The sequence below is a fragment of the Episyrphus balteatus genome, chromosome 3, assembly GCF_945859705.1.
Source record: "Episyrphus balteatus chromosome 3, idEpiBalt1.1, whole genome shotgun sequence".
NCBI classification, from domain to species: domain Eukaryota; kingdom Metazoa; phylum Arthropoda; class Insecta; order Diptera; family Syrphidae; genus Episyrphus; species Episyrphus balteatus.
In genome coordinates, this window is record NC_079136.1 from 93,577,190 (window position 1) to 93,603,403 (window position 26,214).

General features: G+C 29.3%; 1 protein-coding gene across 1 annotated transcript in view; it reads left to right on the forward strand.

Moving 5' to 3' along the window:
• The window catches only part of LOC129917157 (uncharacterized), a 32,942-nt gene that overhangs the window by 3,759 nt on the left and 2,969 nt on the right, over positions 1–26,214 (forward strand). Inside the window, exon 2 of the mRNA XM_055997542.1 lies at positions 41–160. Within this exon, the coding sequence (XP_055853517.1) occupies positions 41–160 (120 nt within the window). The remainder of the gene's footprint in view (positions 1–40; positions 161–26,214) is intronic.

Sequence of the window (26,214 nt, forward strand, 5' to 3'; positions counted from 1 at the left end):
CTAATATTTTTTTTTTATTTAACTTTATTCCTTTTGATAGAATTTCGGTTTAGAACTTCAATCGCTTAATCTTCAAGAACCTTTACAATCTATTGATATCGAATGGAATACAGCATTTATTGGCAGTCGTTGGGGAAATATTTTTACCTACGATATAAAGGTAAGTTAACAATTATTTTGTTTTGCTTTTACATTCAGTATATTTCTTGACTTGAAATTAAGTGGATTAAGGGTTGATAAAATATTTTATCGTTTTTTTTATTCCAAATGAAAATGTGCATCACAACAAATCTTTCCGAATCATTTTTACGTTACACCTTAGAAAATATCTCGATGCAACTTTTCGTTAAATGCATTGTCAATATCGATATATATGATGATGAAGTCCTTCGCGTACGAATCGTCGGCTTAGAGTGAATACCTGCTAACTTTCACCTACTAACTGCACAAAATTATTTTTCAAAAATTGAGCTCAGAAATTTTTTTAATGCAAATATTTTTCAGTTGCAATAAATTTTTTTTTTTTCAGTTGCAATATATATTTTTTTTAATGGTATTTTTTTTTTTCGGAATAAATATTTATTTGTAGTGGAAAACAAATGCGATAAACAAAATGATTTTTCGCATCCTTTAAAATTAATTTTAAAGGAACATTTTAAATTATTACAATGTACCAAAACTACTTATATTGACGGTATTTAATTTGTGCCTTATCTCCTTGATAATATGCGCTTGAAATTTTTCATAACTTTAATACAAATAAAATGTAAAATACATAATAATCAAAGATAGACCTGAATCCTTATTTATTTAGCTACAAATTTAAAAATTAATTAGCTTTGATGTTGCAAAATTCTATATAGTTCTTGTTTAACACAATTCTTTGATATATTAAAATCAATTACATTAAAATAATTATTAAAAGCTGCATGAATTCCATAATTTGTTCTGTTAAATCTTTCTTTTAGGAAATCAATTGATCTTAATGATCTTGGATAAATATTTATGTTCAGTTGTGACAAAAGATACTGTGAGTCGATCGTTCCAATTAAAACATCATAGACAGATAAAATTTTTGTAATAGTTCTTCTGTCAGCTAGTGATGGCAAATTAATTAAGGCTAGGCGTTGGTTATAGGGTGGTAGATTTGTGTTGTTATTCCATGGTAGATGTCGAAGGGCATAAAATAAGAATTGTTTTTGTACGGAGTCTAGTCGGTTAATATTAGATTGGTAAAATGGGCTCCAAACACAGCTGCAGTATTCTATACTTGGCCGCACAAGAGAACAGTACAAGGTCTTTAAGATGCATGGGTCTCGAAATTCTTTTGAAAAACGGCACACAAACCCTAACCTGCATTTCGCTTTATTTATGATGTGATCAATATGTTTGTTAAAGTCTAGTTTTTGATCCATTACAACGCCAAAATCACAGAAGCTATCAACTCTCTCAATTGGTTGATTACACAACATATAAACATTTAAGAAGGGTAACCGTTTACGAGTAAAAGTTAGGCACTTACACTTACAATACAATAATGTGATTTTACAGTGATTTAAAATTTTTTTGTAGCTACCTACTCATTTTTTTCTTTTTTAGTCGCAAAATAAAAATAAAAATATGAGTTATAACTTATTATAGTCAAACACCGTTTGACTTACGAAAATATCTTCATAAAAGTTTTTAACCTCCAAACTAAATGTGCCATTTGATTGTATAACAAACAAATTTTAGAAAAAAAAAATTTTACAATCGTTAGAGCCAGTAAAAAAAAATTTGTTTGTGCGTAAAATTTTCAAACAACAATTTTGTTTGCCATTCTAAATATATTACAAGCGATACATGCAAATTCTTTGACCGTTTTGAAAAAAAAATGATTGTTAGAAAAAAAATGTTTTTGAAAAAAAAAACGAATCCGTAACAAAAGTGTGAAAACAAAAAGTATTCACGACTTTTAGTATTAAGGTAGGAAAGTATGAAACAATAAAAGTATTCAAGGAAAAAAGTATGCGCGACAAAAGTTCGAAAAATGGAAAACTATTATTTTGACTGGGTTTTGATCTGGCAATAGTTACAAAGAGAAATGAATATTTGCGAAAACAAAATTGGAGATGGACAATTCTGATTAGTCAAAAAGGAATACATAAATAGAAAAAACTAAGACGAATTAATGAAAATAGAACCAACAAATTAAAACAAAATAAAACAAAACAAAACAAAATAAAATAAAATAAATCAGAATTGTCCATCACCAATTTTGTTTTCGCAAATACTCATTTCTCTTTGTAACTACATATTGCCAGATCAAAACCCAGTCAAAATAATAGTTTTCCATTTTTCGAACTTTTGTCGCGCATACTTTTTTCCTTGAATACTTTTATTGTTTTATACTTTCCTACCTAATACTAAAAGTCGTGAATACTTTTTGTTTTCACACTTTTGACGGGTTCCCAAAAAAAAAACGACTACTCAAACGCTTCTGCAAAAACTTTTTCATTCAAATTGGTTGAGTCGTTGAAGAGTATGCAAGAAATACATTTTCCTTCAAGCAAGACTTTATTTGGGGTAGATGGAGCTATAGTTATCTGGGTTGCGAAAAATTGTAGTTTTCATAAGAGTCAACAGCCAAACTACATGCACACAAATTGGAACGAATTCATTTTTAAAAGTCGAAACTAACTCACTAACTGAACTATTTGAAGCCCCAGAGAAATGATTTTAGGCTCCAAACAGTAATTTACAAAAAAATTAAATTTTCTTGGACACCAAGTGTCGTTATATATAAGATTGTTTTTTCAAGCATTATGTTGATTAATAAATGACCAATCTGATAAAAAAAACCCGCATGTGAATGCAATAAACAAGAAACACTAGAATAACTTTTGTTATTCCCCTCAAAAGTTTAAATTATTAAAAAATCCTTTTTTTTACAAGAAATTTTTGAAAAAAAAAAATCTTAAAAATTATGGAAAAAATTTAAAGATAGAGCGTTTTTGTATAGATAAAAAAATTAGACTCTTTTTTTTACCTACTTTTCGAGTAAAAACAATTGGTTTCAGTGTCCATTATGACTGTAAACTAGTACACTGAACCAAAAAGGTACATAAAATTAATGAATTTGTACATTAAATGAATGTAAAAGTTCATGGCAAATGAGCCAATGTACAAATTCATTAAATTTATGAATCTTGTTATGAACAAATTCATAAGCGAATGAATCTTTCTTAAAATTTAAGAATAAGTTCTTAAATTTTAAGAATTCTGTTCATAAACGAATTCGAAAATTTTTGAACATGTTTAAGAAAAGTTTCTTAGATTTTAAGAAAAGTTTCTTAGATTTTAAGAAAAATTCATACAATTTAAGAATTATTTCTTAAATCTTTTTTTTTTTTGCTATAATTTAAGAATAAATTTTAAGAAAAGTTTCTTACATTTTAAGATTATTTCTTAAATTTTATGATTTTTTTCATAAATTTCGTAAAAATTTAAATGAAATTTTGTTTATATTTTATGAAAAAAATCATAAAAACTATGAATTTTTCTTAAAGTTTTATGATTGCTTTCATAAAATATAATACACTTTTCATTAAAATTTATGCTGTTATTTATATAAATGCATGTAATACATTACCATTCCAAGCCTTTAATTTGTTCCTAAAAAATTGTATTCCAAACAAACAAACAGCAAAAGAAAACAACCCAAAATCTAAAACAAAAAATGAAAATTGTTTTTAAAAATAAAAGAAATTATTAAGTGTTTAAACGTTATAAAAATGTTTTATTGATCACTATCACTATAAATTTCACTATAAATTGAATTTTTAATTTAATTTTACTTCTTTAATGGATGCATCATCTGGAAAGATAGAAAAAACGTTTGTATTAGTAAAATGAATATGTAGTATTTGATTTAAAAAAATCGAAATAGCTAGAAGGTTAAATTATCTAATTCTTACCTTATTGTAATCGGCAGCATTAGACTCTGGAGCTGAAAAAAAATAAACAATACAAAATTGAATAAGTTGGGGAAAGATAAAAATATAAAGAATGTTGGTACCTATGAGAAATGTTGATAATATTAAGTTAAAACCAAATTTAAATATTTAGAGAAATAAAATAAAATGCAACACTTACTAAATTCAATGTTTTGCTTTAGTTTGCAATGACAATTTCAAGTGTACAGGATTTGTTGAGAATCGCCTTTAATATGGTTTTTATTTTGTGTTGATTTTCCCCCCTTTGCCGGTCCAAACTCCAAAGTTGAAGATTACGTACGTGCCTCCATATTTCACAAAACTATAAAATTACGATTTTCAATTTTAAAATATGTTCCTATAACAAAAAAAAAAATATATTTAATAAATAAAAGAAAGCAATTTTTAACGTTATATGTTTTTATACTTATCTGAGTATATGGGAAAGAGGCAACGGGAACCACCAATATTTAACACTGTTAAATGTACTTATACTCTTTAAAATGCTTAACACTATAAACAATATTGTCTTTTATTCACAAACTTTTATAACTTGTTTCGGCAACCACTGTCCAATTTGAATATCAGATTTATAATTAAATCCTCAAAGAAATCTTTCTAAGACATATATTCAGAACAACAGTTATTATTTTCTAGATTGATGAAAAAGTACATAGACTTCAAGAAAATATACTTAAACAGTCAAAACGTAAGAATTTTTTAATTAATTATATGTATACTTTCATAAGATTTAATGAATTAATTCTTAAATTTTGGATAAATATGAATTTCGAACATAAAAAGTATGAACAGATTCTTAAATTTTAAGAATAAGTTCTTAATACCGAATCCAGGATAACGCTAAAATATTCCTTGTTTTTCGATTAATGAAATACATTCATTTTAAGAAAAAATACATTCATTTAAAGAAAAAATACTTAAAAACACAAAATTTATGAACTTCTTACAAATTTAATTTTGAAAATAGAAGGGAAAAAGTCAATTTTAAAAATTATTTTAACACAAAATACAATTGAATGGAAAATAATAGTGAATTTCATATTTCATTCATAAAAGTATGTCCAGATTCTATGATTCAGCAAAATATTCTTTCAAATTGGAGCTAGAAGTTTATGAATTTATTCATAAACTTTCGTATTCGTTCTTAAAAAAAAACCATAAAAATATTTTCCATAGGAAAATTTTTATGAAAAATGATTCTTAAATTTTATGAATCTTTCTTAAAACTAAACTTTTTTTTTAAGAATTTGTGCTTAAATTTAATGAATTTTTCTTAAAAATGTATGAATTTTGGTTTATGAACGAGATTCATAGTTTTTAAGAATAATACTTTTTTCAGTGTATGATATTGGAAGTTTCATAAGCTTTAAGACCGTGATGTATCGTTTTTTCCAAAAATTAGTCAATAAGGGCTAAAAGCATCAAAGACTTGGGTATTTTTGAAAATGTTTTGCATATTGGCAAATATTGGGTTCGACACTTTTATCCGAAAACTAAGAATGTTCATTGGGTCATAGGGTAAGGTGGTATACCACATTAGGTCATTTGCGCACTCTTATACACACTATTGTGTAAGAGTGCGCGGCTTCGTTTGTAAGAGTGCGCAGCTGCGTACCTACAGGTGTATGTTCGCACAAAAGTCGCAAATAAAACTGCCTATCTTTAAATAAACAGAGTATTTTTCAACCCATCACTCCTTGCATGAGGAACAATCAATTTAGTCTTCGATTAATGGTTCCGAAAAAATTTCAATATTTCCTAGTTACTTTCATTCGCTTGTTTTTTGTAAAACTTGTATTTGGTTTCTTTTTGGTTGGAATTGCTTTTTCTAGCTGCTGTTTGCTAGTATATGGACAAATGCCAGTTATTTTGGAGCCTTGGATAGCATTTACTGCTCTTATAACCCGTGCACTCTTATGATGATGATGTCATCATGGTGCGCACTTTTACACGTTCAGACATGTAATCGAAGAATATATATGTATGTATTTCACAATGCACTTAACTAGCACCTCTGTTTACAAACACATTTGCATGAAATTTTGACAGCAGATCAAACTCATTTAGATCTTTCCAAAATAAGTGCATTCAGTCTTATATTCCCTTTCAAAATCGCTTTGCGCACTCTTATCAACCGCGCACCCTTATACCATCCTAACGGGTGCCTATTGTTTAGCCTTTTTTACTTCGATTTCTGTTATTTCGTTTTTGACCCAATTTTTTTTGATTAGTTCGTCATCCTTTATTTGGGTTTTCGTTTACTTCGTATTTCGATCACTTCGCCCAACTATAACTTCGCCTTGTGTCTTCTCGATTTTTATTTATTTCGCATTTTCATTACAAGTCCAATGAGTTGTTTCGTCAAGGTTCATTTCGTTTTTAGTTTATTTTGGCATCTGGTTATTCCGTCTTCAGTTTTGTGGATTGTTTTGGGTTTTGAAGACTTTTGGATTATAGATAAGCAAATCCTTGTTATATAAGAGATCTGTTACCTTAAATTGTAACGAATTCGTTGTTTTTTTCTTTTTTGGGCATATTTAAAATTAACAGGCACTCAAAATGACGCGAATTATTCGCCACCATTTGTTTCACCATTTTTTTGTGGATGTTAATAGCCTAAGGGCGTTAAAATTTTAACGCCCTTAGGCTATTAACATCCACAAAAAAATGGCGAAACAAATGGTGGCGAAATAATTAAAGTCCAAGTGAACTAAAGGCGACTTAATTCCAAAACGAAATAATAAAAAAACGAAGTAATCAATAACAAAATAAACTAAAAACGAAGTCATAAGAAAACGGAGTATAAGTTTGTCGAAATAAGGAAAAACGAAATAAATAAAAAACTAAACAACAAAAATACGAAACAATAAAATAACTAATCGACTTAGACGGAACAACCAAAAACCGAAATAAGAAAAGCGAAACAAACCATATCCCATCCTAACCTATTTATGTATAAACTGTACCTTCCTCTATTGCTATTTGAGAAATTTTAATTAAAAAAAAAAATAAATAAATACAAAAAATTGTAGGTGCGTTCGAATTTACTCATCATTATTTATTTTTTTATATTATTCAGACTCAAAATTTTGTACATGAATTATTTATGTTTTGTTTGAAAATAAGTAAGTGCATTTTATTCTTTCGAAGTTTATCAAGTTCTGAAAAAATTCTCAGCCTGATTGAAAGTTTCATCAGGAGTTGATGAAAATGTTAGCTGCGAACTTTGAAAGTTAAGACAAGATTCACGAAAATCAAATTTACGTGTAATTTAAAAATTAATAATGTAAAAATAATAATTAAAATTTAGTCGAAATAATTATATTTGTTAAGATTTCTTCGCATTTCAATAAGATTAATAACTTTTCGTTAGGACTCACAATAGGGAACAAGTGAGTTAGAACTGTTTTCCAATGCAATCTTATTCACGTGGAAATTACAAACATAGTTTGAATAGTTTAAAATTTTAAAGATTTATTTGTTCCAATGTTTCTTCATCTTGTGCCCATGATCATGGTGATCATGATGATGATGATGATGGTGGTCATCATCATCCCCATCAGAGTCTTTAGTTATACGCAACTCAATAATGTGTTCTTGTATACTCGATGTCTAGAAATTTTAAAATAATTTTAATTAATCTTCAAATAAAAATAAAAACAGAATTAAATCTTACTTGAGGTGCTGCTGGGGCTGGTGGAGGTGGATAATAGACTGGTGGTGGCGGTGGTAATGGAACAAGGTACGAAAACGATGGAGATGATTTTCCCGTCTTGTCAAGGAATGCTTGCCATATAGTTTCAAAAAATCCCATATTAGGTTGAGGATAACCAAAAACCGGATATGATGGTGCTCCAAAAAACGGAGATGGACAAAAAGGATATGGAAATGATGGCGATGATCCAAAACCAAATCCGTTCACCAACCAGGGTCGTCCTGATAATCCATACAAAAGTACCTGAAAATCAAAACTTATCCTTCAGTATATTAAGATATGCTCAATAATACTTACGATGAAAAAGAAAAATTGCATAACAAAATTGAAATTGATACTGAACATGAATTAACTGTTGCCTTTCGGTTTTATACTAAATTTGCATAATTCATTTTCTTTTTTCATCATCGATATAAATGAAAATGCAGAATCATAGATTTAGAAAGTGAAATTGTTTCCTGATGACGCCTCTGATGTGATAATTTTGTACAAACATAATTATTGTCATCGTTAATATGTCTAGGGCATTATAATGACTATTATGAATGATGGCCGTAAAAAACATTATTCATTATCAAGTGTCAATGCAACTATTATTATTATTAATTAAACCTTTAATTAAGCTTCGATTAATAGCTTTGGAAGAGGTTGTTCGATGTGTTTTGTGATACCAAGATAATTTCCTAGATATCTAGATAACTTTTGTTGGTGGTATACTGTTATTTGCGATCGACTATTGGGTTTTTTGTTCAATATTTTGTTTCCTTAGACAAAATATTCTTAATTTTTGTTTTCTCATGATGCTCCCAGCAAACGTAAATTGTCATGTGACAAAAAATTTCTCTGGAGAATCAGAAATTGCCAACTTTATAATAAATAAATCTGAAAATTTTCAAGTACAAATGTAAAGAGGCCCGAAATATGTATTTGTCCGTGTTAATACAAACATTTAATAAATTCACTAATTGAACAATTAAAATTACTCTTTCTTCAACGTTTTAAATGAATTTTAAACAAAACCACAAAATATTATATTGTGAGGAAATATTTTTCGAACAAGTTTTCAATATTTCAGTCAACTGAGTGCAGTGTCCATTTTACACCGCAGTTTACTTTTGATAACGTAATTCACACTCACGAATTATTCTAAACCATATCAATATTTTCAGTAAGAAATGAGGCTAGAAGTGGATAATTCTATTCAAAAGTTCATTGATATTTTCCAAACCAATGATCCCAACAAAAAAAAAAGGAAGAGCGATATTCATCGATGTTTAGAAAATATCGATGTCGGGTGAAAAATAATCGATTTTCTAACAACAAAAATTTTCATACCTTCTCTTTAAAAAATTTTGACATTTATTTTCGATGAAAAATGTTAAAAAAATATGTTTAGAAAATATCGATGTTGGAGGAAAAATCATCGATGTTTTAACAAACAAGTTGAGCAAACATACAAGAACGAAGAACAAATAATAAAAATTATTTTAATTTTAAGTGGAGCGATTGAATATACATACAACTTTTTAAGGCCGTATATAAATTGCGTTAAAATTCGAGTTAAAATTTTCACCTTGGTTAAAATTTTTGTCCTGCTATCTAGTAGAATAAATCTTAACCTATTTTATTCTCCACGCAAGTGGATCTTTTAATTTGTTTTAGATTCAATCGAAATAATCATTTTTATCAAAAAATAAAACCGACTTCCATGGATCAAAACTTTATTTATATGGAGAATTGAAAAACGATTTTACCATTAATACTCACAAACAAGATGAGGTTCGATCTGTAAATCCGTCCTTAGAAACATGTCAATTCTTGCTCCCTTTCCAATATTGTTTTTGAAAATTTTAGTCATTACCAAATATTTTGGCATCGATATACAAATTTATATTATCATGTACATTAGGGTGGGTCAAAAAAATCGAAATTCTTTTTTTGATTTGGTACTCCGAAAAATCGATTGCTAAACACCTCTAGAATATACACACCAAATATGAGCTCTTTATATTAATGGGAAGGTCCTCCGCTTTGCAATTTTCCATTTTTACATCAAGCTTCTACTAAAAAAAAATAATTTTTTTGTTAATTGACTTTTTAACAAATTTCTTTTCATATTCTTGTAGGAAATTGTACGCTCTACGAAAAAGGCCTTGTACACTTTTTTCGTTTATCTAACCGTTGAATAGATATTTGAGGTCCAAAAATCGAGAAAATCTTTAAAAATTCGTTTTTTGTTCTGAATTTTGTAACAAATTGAAAAATTATAATAATTAAACGCGCAAGACATATTCTTGTTGGAAATTGATTGCTCCACAAAAAAGGTCTTGTTAACTTTTTTCATTAATCTAACCAATTTAAAGATATTCGAGGTCAAAGTTAAACAAAAGTATAAAAACATTTTATATTTTAAAAAAATTTCCAATTCACTGAAACTTCATTATTTTCAAATTAACAAGATATATTCTTGTAGGGGCTTAAACGTTCTACAAAAAATTCCTTGGAATCAAATTGATTGCTTTAACCGTTTAGAAGATATTCGTATCCAAACCAATGCTCACTGATTTCAATAGTTTTCTTATGACCCGTATGCATTGCGATTTGGATACGAATATCTTCTAAACGGTTAAAGCAATCAATTTCATTCCAAGGAATTTTTTGTAGAACGTTTAAGCCCCTACAAGAATATATCTTGCTAAATTGAAAATACTGAATTTTCAGTGAACTGGAAAATTTTTAAAAAAATAAAATGTTTTTATAATTTTTTTTTAACTTTGACCTCTAATATCTTTAGAATGGTTAGGTTAATGAAAAAAGCTAACAAGACCTTTTTTGTGGAGCAATCAATTTCCAACAAGAATATGTCTTGCGCGTTTAATTATTATAATTTTTCAATTTGTTACAAAATTAAGAACAAAAAACGAATTTTTAAAGATTTTCTGAAATTTTTGGACCTCAAATATCTATTAAAAGGTTAGATAAACGAAAAAAGTGTACAAGGCCTTTTTCGTAGAGCGTACAATTTCCTACAAGAATATGAAAAGAAATTTGCTAAAAAGTCAATTAATAAAAAAATTATTTTTTTTTTAGTAGAAGCTTGATGTAAAAATGGAAAATTGCAAAGCGGAGGACCTTCCCATTAATATAAAGAGCTCATATTTGGTGTGTATATTCTAGAGGTGTTTAGCAATCGATTTTTCGGAGTACCAAATCAAAAAAAAGAATTTGGATTTTTTTGACCCACCCTAATGTACATACACACATGTTGTTTTATCATGTGGTATGTTTGAAGATCTCAGCAATTGAGGTCATTTGAGCTTTTTAATTGAATTCTACCAATTTTTGTTTAGAAAATAGCTTTTGGACCTTTTTCTGATTTCACCTCTGTTTACCCTACTAAAGTTTAACATTTTTAAAAATCTTGAATATTCAAATTTTTAAATTTAATTTTCTCTGACATAATATTTTTTTTAACACCTCTAAAACTTGCCATATAAGTAATGTGGCGAAAAAAATTCAAAAAATGAACTTTCAAGCGTGGCAACTCTATGCCCACCACCTTTAAGAAAATATAACTCCCAACTAAACGATGAGGGTAGGTCGTCCTATGGTGGGATCGAAAAGAAAAATCAAAAATTTAATAGGATGAAATAAGTTTTATTTTTCAATCAACGTTGTCATAAGTGGGTCAAACTGACTCAGGAAAAAATTTAATCTTTCACCACTAGGCTTTTTGATGATTTCTATAATGACGATCTTGTTGAAAATAAATTGCACGACTGGGGTCGCACGTACTTGCTCTTAGAGTTCAAGTTGCTTAAATTTTAAAGACTTTTTATATAGAAATTTGGAAAATCTAAATATATGGGAAAGAAAAAAAAAAGGAAATTCGTTTTTTAAAAAAATAATATAAAATCTGAAATCAAATTGCCCCCCAAAACAAGTATGCAGTTTTGACTGATATACTAACATGCATTTTTAGAAAAAAAAATTTCAAAATCGTTAGAGCCGTTTTTTAAAAAACTAATTTTTTATAAATAATTTCTTGGAAAAAAAGTTTTAAAATAAAATTGGTATGCCATTTTGTAGAAATCACTGATCAACATCTAAACACAAAATTTCAAAAAAAATTTAATGTCCCGTTTTCGAAAATTGGATTTTTCAAAAAAAAATTTTCAAAATTTTTTTAAAAATCCAAAAAGTATTTTTTTCAAAATTTTGCTTTTGGCTTATATTTAAATTATATAAATTCTTCATCACAAAAAGTTTCGTTGAAATAGAATAAGCACTTTCGGAGATAATCGGATTTAAAAAAAACGGTTCTATGGCAGGTACCGTTAATAATGATTTTCAAAAAAAAAAATTTTCATTAGAAGATAGACCTTGTCTTAAAACTTACATTTGAATTTTTTAAACAAAATCGTTGGAGCCGTTTTTGAGCAATTTCAACTTTACTAAAATCGGTATATGACAAGTACCGTTATTTTTGGTCCAAAAAAATTAATTCCAAAAATCCCTCTGGAGAGTCGCCAAATAACGCTACACACCAAGTTTGACATTAATCGGTCCATCCGTTTAGGCTGTAGCTCCTTATACAGACAGACAAACAGACTGACAGACTGACAGACTGACAGACTGACAGACTGACAGACTGACAGACTGACAGACTGACAGACTGACAGACTGACAGACAGACAGACTGACTTCCGGGACCGACTTTTTTGGCATTCTCTACCATCGTAATGTTATGGAAAAATGTTATCTCAACTTTTTTTTTTTTTGTACGAATACATAACTTGATATATAGTACCTATATCGCAAGTAAAAATTACACGTATTACTTTAGATTTTACTAAAGAGATTTCTGCACCATTAAGTGCCAATGATCGGTTAAAAATCTAATTCGCTGCATTAAAAGTTCTAGATGGTTCTACATGTAGGAAGATTCTCTAGATTTATGTGGATTCTCTAACCTAAGTGTTGAGACATTACAGTCGCCAGTCTTTATTTTAATTTTGATTTTGATTGAAAACAGTATTTATTTTTTTTAAAGAAAATTTTAATAACAATATAATTCGTACACAGCTTTTTAAGTAGTATAATATACAACTCGTTGTTTCTTAATAATTCAAATTGTAATTTTATAATGTGCTGATTTTTAATTTGAAAATTCTTTTGTTTTTCTCATCTTTCTTTAGAATTGGTTACTTTAATCATACGGTATCACTTTAAAAAGTTTTAACCTACTATAATTCATTAATAAATTAATTTTAAATAAAAATAAATTAAAAATAAAATTAACACAATAATGTCAACAAATATATAATTATAGAAAAAAAAAAATTGTTCTTAATTCCATTTTGGTTTTTCCTCATGCCAGTGATTTTGATGTTGATGTTGATGCTGATTTTGATTTTTGTGATACGAATTGTCAGAATCTTTGACTATTACTCGAACCCTTGAATGCTACAAGAAAAATTTCATCAATATTTTACAAAATGTATAAAAAATATAAAATTGTATTTACCTTTGGTGGTGGTGGTGGAGGTGGCGGTGGTTGAGGCATTGATTTGGCCTTTTTCGAAAATATAGCATCTATAATGTTTGAAATCAACGTTTGTTTTGGTGAATAAGGCTGAGCTATAAGATATGGAGGTGGGTACTGAGGAGGTGGATAAGGATAGGGTGGTGGAAAGGGTGGTGGGAAAGAAGGTGGAAAAAAGGGTGCCGAAGAGAAAGATGGGGCTAGTATTACTGTTGGAGGTGGACAAAACGAGCCACCACATCCACCTCCAAAAGGTCCAAAAGGAAATGGTGAATTTGCAGCTACTGACAAAGGTATTGATGGTGGTGATGGCGGTGAAAAAAATCCAAATCCATTTGCTTGTTTATATCGTGTCGTGAATAGTCCAAATAAAAGGACCTTTAAAAATTAAGTTTTTTTATTTATAGATTTCTTGTATCGTTAAATTTTAAATCCTTACTCACATTTATTACAAATTGCAATGTTTGTGATCGCATGACGGTTCTGAAGACGAACTGAAGACAATGTTTGTAAAAGCTTTAGGTTTTATAACAATTTTCTTTTCGATCTTACATTCGTATATTATTGATAATTAACTTTCATTGATCGTAGGATGGAAGTGACATCAAAGAAAGTAATATGCTCTCTTATTGACATCTTTTATGTAATATACGAATGATTACGATCATACTTTATAGCTTGACTTGATCTTCACAAAAAACATTCAATGTCAAGATGTGTCAGTGACACTATAATTACGGCATTTGAAACTAAACGTTGATTGATTATTTAAACCTTTTGCTTTGATTAGCGGAAGGTTTTTCTTATGAAAATGTTTCATGTGCAAAAATTGTATTTAGCTTGCAAAGGTAGCTACACCAGGTTCAATGTTAATGGATGTGATTTTCTTGGCGATCTCATATGGCGAGTGCAAGTTAATGACTCTCTTATGGAGTATCACCTGGAAACGATAAATTTTTTGATAATTCGGTTGATCTTCATTGGCATTCGCACAAAGCCCTTAACGTGGAGTTTTTGGAACCTTTATTTTTGTTTAATGTGCGCCAACTAAAGGGTTTTGGGTACCCTTCCCCCAAAAAAATTTGGCTGTAGAAATTGACTCCACAGCCAAATGTTGTCAATTTGACAACCAAATGTTGTCAATTTGATTACCAAATTGTAAAAATTACAATTTTGCGAACGAATTCACAACTATCTAGTAATTTTAACGATTTGGTGATCAAATTTACACTTGGTTGTCAAATTGACAACATTTGGTTGTCGGGTCAATTTCTACAACCAAATTTTTTTGGGTGTTAATATGTAGGTATATTAGGATGGTCCTTATTTTTCTTTTTTGCGAAGAGGGTGCCATTGTTTTTTTGAAGAGGCTATAAACTGTCATTTTTTTTTCCTTTAAAAGCAAATGATTAAATATCGAAAAACTGAAAAAAAAACAAAAACTTCTTAATGAAATAGGGACAGGAAGGGTTAGGAATAAAAATTTGAAAAATTTAGGGCATTTTTTTTTTCCTGATTTGGAACCAATCCCCATTTTTTTTTTACATGATTCGATTCGGTTATTCAAAACTCGGTCGTAACAAAACAATCGATCGTAAAGTTGTCACGTGAATTAGCCTTAGGCTTTTTTTCATTCGATGTGTTAGCTTCATTCTCAAAGTTCGCTATTGTAATTATATCTAATAGGGAACTGTGGAAAAGGAATCAGCAGAAAAGAGTGGTTTTTGAAACTAAAGCAACATAAAATGGTTAAGGGCACTAAACGACAACGGTCTTTCGTGTGCAAGTCGTGTTGAAAACCCTAAGAAAATAGGCATGTCAGCTGTTCCTAGTTTTTTTTCCTGTGGTGTTTAAACCTTCAAAAGGCCGTAAAACGTGTGCTCATAGAGGAGTGTGAGGTTCTTACTCGCTGAAACCAGCTGTTCCTCTCTTAGTATAATAATTTCGTTCAGTAAATTACGGAAGCGTTTTCAACGAATTTCTGCACAACACAACAGCTTTTGGGAGTTGCCACAGCAACAGCACTTTTTGTTTCATAGAAAAACGCTGCTGGCAGCTATTTATTTCTTTTCGCTGCAAAGTGTTGGTTTGGGAGAGCCTTGACTCAAAGTTATCACGTCATGCTTTCTTATTATTGCGGTCTTATCTCATTGCTTTAAAGTTAGTTTAGTAGAGGCGTACGTTGAGCTGCTGGGGCCCGGAATTTTTTTCTCTTAAGCTTTCTTCATAACTGAAAAACGAAAGTTTCTGAAAGTCTGGGGTCGAGCTATGGCATACGTTCGTTAACGTTTTGACTATTGCTCATAAACATAAAGCGTCAATACGTTAACGTACGTGTGCCGTAGTTCGATTCCCCTGGTTCCTGAGCTATTTGCATCCAAACATTATTTTCCTTACATTCAGAGGCAGATATCTGCGGACCAAACAAGTCCGATACAAGTTTTTAAAGGGATACCCCTTGGAAGAAAAAAAGAGTTTCCTACAAATTCAACGAGAAAATCACTGCAAACACTCAATCTGTAGTTTGAAGAAATGTTTTTCAAGTAAATTAAATAAAAAAATGACTCCTGCCACGAATGATGAAAACGAAAGACTTTTTTAAAAGACTCAAGATTGGTTTGAAGACATTTTTAATAATTTTTTTTTTTTGTTGCAAAAACAACTAGGATACGGCACTATTATATTCATAGAAAATAAAAAAAAATACAAGTAAATACAAAATTTAATTTTAATTAGAATAGCAAAATCTTACCTCTGAGCCCCTCAAGACAAATTCAAAACTCATTTCCCAAGACGGCAAAACTCACCCCGCGCATTCTTATATTCATACTCATAACAATCGATTTTAAATTATTGCCCAGACGTGATTGTAATTCACGGTACCTACTTTAATATTTGGTCTTCTTCGTCGTCACGAATTCCCTTCCCCATCCCAATTTCCATATTTTATCGCCCTGCGAGTTCAAGAAGATTCACAAAATACATAGTCAAATTTTTCGTTCATATAAATCCATGCACCAGATGCATTCACCATTGTCCACCTTGTAGGGCGTTTCAAGGGATAAATACACCAATCCTTTTGTTTGAAAAATGTATATCTCTAGTCCTTGTCTCCTATAAAGAAAACCAAATAAACAAACCATTAGAAATGCTTGCTTTTGAAAACTAGTGCACTTACAAAGCTTGCAAAGTTTCCCCATCATAGACAAGCGCATGCGTTTAATGTCATTCAAAGTTGTAGTTGCACGTTGAAGAAAAAAAAAATCCTTGCACATATCGATGCAGAGTGCACAAAGGATAAAGGACTTTCCCTTTAAGAAGGATGGCTTCCATTTTCAACTTCAGTTTGGGCATGTCAGGTCTTCATTTCTGCATCGTATAACTACTGCGAGAATATATTCCTTGTCTTGCTTTTGAGTAAGAGACAAAGTTCCATTACCAAGCTATGGTATATTGTAGGTTAAGAAGCTTTTTTTGTTTTTGTTTTGCTTAAAGGTGCAACTGGAACTGGAAATGGGGCTGCTGTTTGGTTGGTTCCACACTCTATATACAAGCTTTTGTTATATAAACATTTCATTGGTCGAGAAATGCGAATAGAACTTCTTGCTAAAGGTGTAGTGCATCAATGTTTAAGATAAAAGGAGTAAAAAATATGAAAACTAACAAAAATATGCAATCGTGTTGTAGACTCTTTTATTTTAGGACAAATTTGAAATCCAAAATGGCTGGTTGTGGGTAGTAACATTGATACGTAAAATAAAACAAAGGCAAATTTAGATTAAACAAAGTTTAAGTGAACCACACCTCATGAAGCATTATTTTTCAAAACAAAATAATGGGTTCAACAGCGAAAAATGCAACTTTTTTTTTGTAGAAAATACTTAGTGTGTTCAATTTTCCGGACTGTTCCGAACACAAAATTATAGCTTTTTTGCTGTTTGTTGCAGTTGTTATAGAAATTCTGCTAAAATATGTTTGATCTAATTTAACAGCTTGAATGTTAAACTTAAAAAGAGGGCAAAAACACAAAAAAAAATATAGTTGCATAGTCGTTTTCACGATATCAGTCGTTATTAAAATTTACTGACTTAAGTTTTTACACAAGTAGGATACATTAAAAGGCAAAATAAGCATCCAATATCGGTTTGTGTTTACCGTTTTGCCGTGAATTTTGACATATCGTCGGTGAAACCAGAAAAGTGTGTCACTCCAAATTTTCTGAATATTAGATTTGAATGCCATCTGTTAGACAAACCTGATATCTACCGTTCCTTAAACATTGTATATATATTTCTATAGTACTATCAATCCATGAAAATACTTTAGCGACATCTTTTGGTAGATCTGCACTTCAATTTTCTGCATAAGGTTCAAACATAAAATAAACTAGCGATCCCAGCGGTGGCGACGCAAAACAGAAAATTCTACTTCATGAGAGTACTATAAGAATATACATATATACAATGCCTTAAACTGGAAATCCCCTTAAAGTTCATAGTTTTTAATTTATTAGCAAATTAGAAAATGAAAACTCATACAAATGCCTTCAAAACGATGTTGTTTTTTTTTTGCTCTCCTATAAAATTTGCTAAAATGCAGTTACACTCTTTTCTGGTTTCACCGACGATATGTGTTTTCATTTAAAAACCATGATTTTTGGTTCAATTGTAGGTACAAATGAATCCAATAATAACAACATATTTCTTGACACCTCTTTTAAGATCAACTGATTCATTCCAACTACAGAAATGATACGATTTTTTATCGCCATGTATATAATCTTCTGCGTTACTTTTGGTAGCCATAAACGCACAATTCCTGAGCGTTAAAAAATAACTTGGTATATGTTGCAAAGTTACCTCTGGCAAGCGCGAAGTAATCTCGGAATCCGGGTCACGGTATTCCAAAGATTTTTGATGAGCTGAACTCAAAATCCGATGTCATAGTTCATTCAATTAGGAGTCAAATGCAGGAGAAATAAAAAAAAAAGTTGTGAAGTCAGTAAATTTTGGAATTTGGATGCAGCATTGAAAAAAGATTTGTTCTGAGTATATATTAGACTGATTCAAAAAAATTTTTTTTTCTTTTGTTCAAAGCAATGTTGAAAATATTGTTGGAAATGACAAAAAAAAAATACTGTAAAAGTTTCAGCCCTTAATGTTAACATTTAGTACCGCCGCATCGCAAATTTCTATTTCCCATACGATTTGTATGGGAAAGATTGTGTATTTGTGTTTTATCTTTTTAATGGTTCATCGAAAAGGCTTGACAAAATCATTTTCTTTTATAAAATTGTCTGCTCTACAAAAAAGCTTTTATTAATTTTTTTGATTTACCCCCGCGTTTCGAAGTTATTCAACTTTAAAATATAAAAAGTAATTTTTTCTCATTTTTTTTCGATTTTTTGACGAAATTATTAGGTTTTTCAAAAAATTTGGCAAAATTTTAAAGTATTTGTATTCTATGTTGTGTTTTGGTTTCACAGATTCCTTTATATAACTCTCAAACCCCTAATACTATCATATTAGATTTTTTCAATAAATTCGAATTATTCATTTTTTCAACTAAAAATTATTTTAATTAATTTTTCGCGTCCGTTTTTTTTTAAATTTCATAAATGCAATTTTGTAGAGTGTTCAATTTTATACAAGAAAATGATTAAATCTAGCCTTTTTGATGACCCATTAAAAAGATAAAAAATTCTAAACACAAATACACAATCTTTCCCATACAAATCGTATTGGAAATAGAAATTTGCGATGCGGCGGTACTAAATGTTAACATTAAGGGCTGAAACTTTTACAGTATTTTTTTTTTCGTCATTTCCAACAATATTTTCAACATTGCTTTGAACAAAAGAAAAAAAATTTTTTTTGAATCAGTCTAGTAGGTATATATACTTTGCGTATTAATTGGTCTTGTGGAGCGTCCGCAATTTTGAAAAACGCATAAGTCTGAATATCTCGAGAACGACTTGTAACACAGGTTATTCGCAAGAATCTTTCTGATATTTTCTCTAGTACATCATTTTTTTATGGGAGTAACATTTTCCGAGCACCACAAATGGTGTTTTTTTTTTTGTTTTTAATAACCATTAGATTTAAGTGGGAAATAACTGAAAATGATATTCTTTGTCGTGCTCTAACTCTGAGAGTATTACTCTCACAGGAAAATGATGTATATGAGAGAAATAAAGATAGTAATAAATTTCCAACCCGAAAGGTCCTTCTAAATTTTCTGAGTGAAAAGTCGTTCTCGAGATATTGAAAAACGTAGGCGTTTTTCAAAATGGCGGACGCCCCACAAGACCAATTAATACGCAAACACCTGTGATTTTGCAAAAATCTATGGAAACGTAGCTGGCCTACTTTTTTGAAAATATGCGCGTCTAAAGGGTATTTAAAAATGGTAATTTTTTTCGTCGTATCTAGAGTACTAAAAATGTTATTAGTACCAATATGCAAAAAAAAAAACAAAGAACGTATTAATTTAATAAATTAATTTTACTGGGATAATTCATAGGTTTTTAAAAATTACTGCCAAAAACGAATGAATTCCATTGGTTTTATTTTTTGTTCTTATGTTATATTTTTGTATTGTGTATTTGTATTTTGTATTGTGCGTTACCCAGGGGCGTATACAGGATTTCTTCTTGGGGGGGGTCATGCCAAATTTTTGTTTACAAAAGTTTTGATAGTAGGCATAAACTTAAAAATGTGCTATTTGAATTAATAAAGTTCGCTCGTTTTGCATTTCCAATCGAACAGTTCAAAGAGTTCTAAGAATAACCAAACAAAAACGTTGTGTGATTCGTTTGCTTTTGTTTATGGTTTAGCCTTAAGTTTGACCAATTAAGACCATCCTGTCCTTAAAGTACAGTGTAATGTATAGGATGGATTTTTATGCACTTAAAAACGAAAAATATGCCCTTAAAATGTGCTCTTAAAACTTAAAAATAATAAATATGCACTTTCAATATGCATGTAAAATATCAATATTTCTTTTAAATTATAAAAAAAGATTTTACGTAACTTTTATGAAATCTGTATACGAAACCATTTCCGAGTTCAAAGATGTAACTTTTTGGAAATATTGGTTTTTTTTTTTTTAATAACTAAAATTGTAGAAAATTTACTCTTAAATAATCCAATTTATCATTTGATCGTGTTTTTTATGAGTTTGGACAACGTTGGTTTGTCAGTTTTGCACAGCATTTGCTTACGTTTTCTAATTGACTTTCAGTCACTTTTAGTAAAAAATTTCAAGCCTGTAGCTTCGTTATTTTTGCTAATTTTTGCGAAAATATGCACGAGAAACATGCATTTATTTCCAAAATATATCAAAATATGCAAAAAAAAAATGCAAATAAATGCAAAATATGCAAATATATGCTCTAACAATTGATTGCCATTTTAAAGGAAATCTCCTGATTCGTATACATAGTTCGTTGCCATGCTTCCAAGGTGTTTCTAAAAAAATATGCATTTGCATGGAAACCCGATCCCTAGTAATGTACAAGTCCTTCGATTGAATAATTTGCCTTTAAACAACTCATTTAATCAACGCATTGTTTTCCGCTAGCCCAGAATTATTTTACAAGTTAAAATAAAAATCATATTTATTAAATAACACTGGTAACTTTCAAATTAATTGTGTTCCTAACCTCAGGCAAACGAATCGCAAAGTTTTGCAAAAACAATTGCAATTGAAAATGCGAATTTGTATTTCCTTTAACACGAGGGGGTTACAGGATTCAAATATGTACCTCTGTCAAAATAGTAAAGACATACAAATATTTTTGGCTTAACAGAACATATTAAACAAAATTATGCTAGTTTTAAGGTAGATATCTTTTCGAAATTTCAAACATCAATACTAATTAAAGAAATGCTTTAGATCACTTACTAAGGATTTTACAATATTCGGCTCTGATTTCGTCAGCTTTCAGGATTCAGGTATTTATCAGCGGTTTATAATATAAAACATATTCAGTTATATTTATTAGACTTTCTTAAATTGATTTTCGAAGGTTATTTTAAGTGACCTAAGCTTGCTTAAATATTTAATTTGCCTTTAGACAAGGTTGCTTATATTTTTATCTATTATCGGTTTAGTCAAAAAATATTTGGATTTTAAATCCATACAAAACTCTACAACACAGCTTAATTTGTAGCCTATCAATGCCTTATTTTTATTACCGAACGAATCAAAATAATCCTAATCCAGCATAGCAGTCGCTTAAATATGACCACCTCCCCAAATATGGGAAAATAGTTGGTTTGAATACCGAAAAATTTTTTCATTTTCGTTCATGTTCTAAAACTTCGACATTTTGAAAATCATCTTTCTCAAAATAATTTTTGGTAGCACATAACAATTTCTTGTTTAAGTTTTGAGTTCTTGGGGGGGTCATGACCCCGTGACCCCCCCCCTCCTGTATACGCCGCACAGTGGAACGTCTAGTACAAAATTCCGGACATTGGGTGAAATTTTTTTTTTCATTCTTGTACATATTTTTTGTTTGTTAATCATAGAAAATTGTCCCTTCTTTCATAATCCACAAGTTATTTTTATCAAAATGTTTTGGTTTCCAAGATACAGAGTCTCAAGTCGGGACTATTTCACAAGAAAAAAAATGATGTTTTTCTTAGAAATTTTCATACTCTTATATCTGGCTCATTTTTTAAGATATCTTCTTGAAATAAATTTTGTTGATAAGATACTGATATCTAAAATATATATTTAAGAAAAAATCCTAAAATTTTATTTCTAAATAATTCTAAAACACGTTTTTCTATAACCCTTTTTGAAAATTTCTCTTCAACTTTGAAAAGGCTTTTAAAAAAATGCTCACATATGCCCGCTCTCTTAGTAGTCTAGAATGAAAGCTTAATAGTTCGTGTATAATATTTTAAAAAATTTGGATCCGACCGAATCCGACCCCGTTTTTTAGAGCACCATCTTTATAAATTTAACCCTTTAGGTAGTATTTATTTATTTATTTTTTTTATTTTTTCCTATCTGTAAAGGGGAGGGTTGGTGTTATTTGGCTAGCTTAGAGTGACATGGGGTAGTTTAAACCAAGAATGTAACTACTGAATACATAACGTAAGACAGATTGACCAAAAAAATAAAGAAAGAGTGAGTAAAAACAATTAATTTTTAAGGTTTTTTTAAGAGTAAAGCACTGTCAGAGTGATCAACGAATGAACGAACTGTAATTTTTTATGCTTATGTATTTTCTAACAAAATCTGGATAATAAAGTAGCAATCTAACTAAAGTTTAAATTAAAAAAAAAAATATATATATATTTCAATTTCTAAAGCCCAGTATCCTGCTGAAGCGAAACGGAAATTTGTATAAAAAAACAGCACAACGAAAAATTTTGTTATGCTTTTCGTTTCACAGCACACGAGATTGACAAACGATATTATTAGGTACCTGTACTTAAATACTTGGAAAGTTTTCAATAATGTTTTTTCTGGTAAAATTCCTTGGTATAAAAGAATTTTGCACTTTGTGAATTTTAATTTCTTCAAAATTATTTTCAAGTTTTAATTTATTGACATTATTTAATTTTGACTTTCGTTGCTGACTTTGGAGGCTTTTCGCTTCAGCAGCGTACTAGGTTAGCTTAAAATAATGTTATGGCTTCGAAATTAAATTTGTCTTACAAAACAATTTGTTCTCGGAATTGTTTCTTATTTAAGAAAATAATATGTATTTTTTTTTTTTTTGGTTTTTCGAAAAATTTAAACTCCAGTTTTTTGTTAAGAAATTTGTTCTAAAAATATGTACAATTTCATTTGTTCGTTCATTTGATCATTCGTTGGTCGCTCTTATGTACATTGTACATTTTAATTTGAAATTTTAGCTACTTGTCTTTCATATTTAGCTGTACATAGCTTTATGATTTTTTGATAAATAATTTTAGTGTATAAGTAGGTATGTATATCGTATTTTGTTTGCTTTGTTGTTTTTTTTTAATGAATCCATCATTATCTTTTAAATTAATTTCATTATTAAGTTGGCAATATCTATATTTTATCATATTTTTTATGTTTATGTTGGTATTTTCATAATAATACCAATTCATTTTTAAATAACACATATTTACATAAGATAATCCTTTTTAAGCTATTTTTTATTCATAATAATTTTTTTGCAAATAATCCGTATTTTAAAAGACTGTTAACAAAATATGTAAACGCTTTTTTTTTACTTAATAAATAAGACAATAACGTAAAGTATTAATTTTATGTGTAGTAAAATAAGGATTTGGTAGTTTTTGTATGTTAATAGCTATTTTAAGTAAAAAAAAATTAAAGAACTAAACATTTTTTGTGATTTTTTATTGGATTCAATTCTGCGATTTTCAAGAAGCAATATAGCGAAAACCGTTTTAGGATCCGTTCATTAGATCAGAAGTTACAGTCCCATGACCACTTTTTCATAGTTTCGATCCACTGTGCGCCGTTGGCGTTACCATTGAAAAAATGCTATAATAGTTGGTACTTTCACTTAATTTCACAGGATATTTTGGTACTAATTGCCAATCTTCTCTCTCCCTAAAAAAAACCGGATGATATTTGGACGAAAAGACTTTTTAGTTAGGAACTATATAATAACTTTCGAAATATTGAACTTAAAATTTGGAACATTGTTAAAACAACATTGTAAAATCTGTAAAACAAAAAATCTAAAACCCCCATTTTTGGAAAAAAACGTTTATAAATTTTTTTAGAGGGGTCGTATCGGTTCTCATTTCATATTATTAAAAAAATACTTAAAAATAATGTGTCATTATGGCCAGATTTTATAGCTTGATCAACTGTCTTCTTCTCCCCACTCTTTTAAAAATAAACCACTACAAAATACAGTAAGTATACCCCACAGTGAACGTGGACAACGTATAAATAAAGTGATTTCAACTTTGGCCTGGATGCCAACACATCAACATCGAAATCAATTAACACTTGCACTCAATAATTGAGACAAAATCTTCATTTTTTTTTGTCGTCAGTATTAATAGATGAACAGGTCCACCAAATCCTTACAAATAAGAATCAATAATTTTAAAAATATTTCTTAGCCTAGCAAATTCAACAATAGACCACATGTGTAAAAAAGTGTTAAAAAAGTTAGGAGTCCTTAGAAGGACGCGTAAAAACATTTCAAAAAATAGTGCAATAAAAGTGTTTAATGTAACTGTCAAGCCCCATTTTGAATATTGTCTTCTCTATTTGTGTAACATAATAGGCTATTGATTATGTCGAAAAAAACAGGGTAATAAGGAACTAAGACGTTCACGGGTTTTTATTGCAGGAATCGTTCAATGATTTATAAAAGAATATAAAACCGCGGAGTGCTATTAAATGAGAGGGTGGAAACTGAAGATAAGGGTGCAAAAGCCCCCTTTTTGGTTTTTTCAATATACCTCGTAAACCAAGCAAAATTTTGATATATTGCACATAAAACTTTTTGTAGAGAATTAAATTTCCTATTGGAATAATGTTTTTTTAAAAATTGAAAAAAAAAATTTCATACCAAAATAGTCGAAACAATCATAAAAAAATATCAAAAAAATCGATTTTTTGAGTTTTTTTGCTTTTTTACTTGTACATTTTTTTGGGTTGAGATAGACATAAACGTTGCTCCAAACAAAAAAATAAGATAAAATTTCCTTCAAAATGCTGTACTCACTAAATTTTTTCATTGAAAATTGACCGAAGTATGGCCATTTTAATCTATCTTTTTTTTCGCATTTTTAGTTTTACTCAGTAAAACAGAAACATTTGAGGGGAAAGTATGATTACTTAAGCACCAAGAACTGATAATGAGATTTTGTAGAGGGGTTAAATACAATCATTGTTTACTATGGGAGGGAGGGTCAATGTCCCCCCGTTTTGGAGGGAGGGGCAATTTTCTAAAAAAAATACTTAAAATTAAAAAAAAATATTAAAAAACAACGGCAACACTTACAGTTTTGATTGATACTCTTTTCAAAAGCTAGAATTATACAGTAATTTCGATTGGCAGTCCGGAATCATTCTGAAAGCGTTTTATTCGCACAAAACTGACAGTTTTGTATGAATAAAATTTTTTCAGAATGATTCCGGACGCTTCCGGACTGCCAATCGAAAACGCCAATAAACTTAATATTAATTTTAAAATGAAGTTATTTTAATCAATTATTTTTGAAATAAACGAGTGATTCCGATAAAGAAAGTATTTTGTCTATTTTTCAATTTTCTCAAAAAGTAGAAGGCATAGGAACATTATGATTTTCATGATTTGATAAGAAATCAATTAAGGAAGTTTACTTTGTCGATCAATTTCGTATTGAGGTCCACAGTCTTTGTGAAAATTGTACTCAATGTATTTTTAAACTTTTTTTTCACAAGTTTTGACTTTGAAATCGGGTATTTAAAAAACAATTGATTAAAATAACTTCATTTTAAAATTAATATTAAGTTTATAATTCTAGCTTTTGAAAAAAGTATCAATCAAAACTGTAAGTGTTGCCGTTGTTTTTTAATAATTTTTTTTATTTTAAGTATTTTTTTTAGAAAATTTAGAAAAAACAGGGGGACATTGACCCCCCTCCCATAGTAAATAATAATTGTATTTAACCCCTCTACAAAATCTCATTATCAGTTCTTGGTGCTTAAGTTATCGTACTTTCCCCTCAAATGTTTCTATTTTACTTGAGTAAAACTAAAAATGCGAAAAAAAGATAGATTAAAATAGCCATACTTCGGTTAATTTTCAATGAAAAAATTTAGTGAGTACAGCATTTTGAAGGAAATTTAATCTTCTTTTTTTGTTTGAAGCAACGTTTATGTCTATCTCAACCAAAAAAAAATATACAAGTAAAAAAGCAAAAAAACTCAAAAAATCGATTTTTTAGATATTTTTTTTATGATTGTTTCGACTATTTTGGTATGGAAATTTTTTT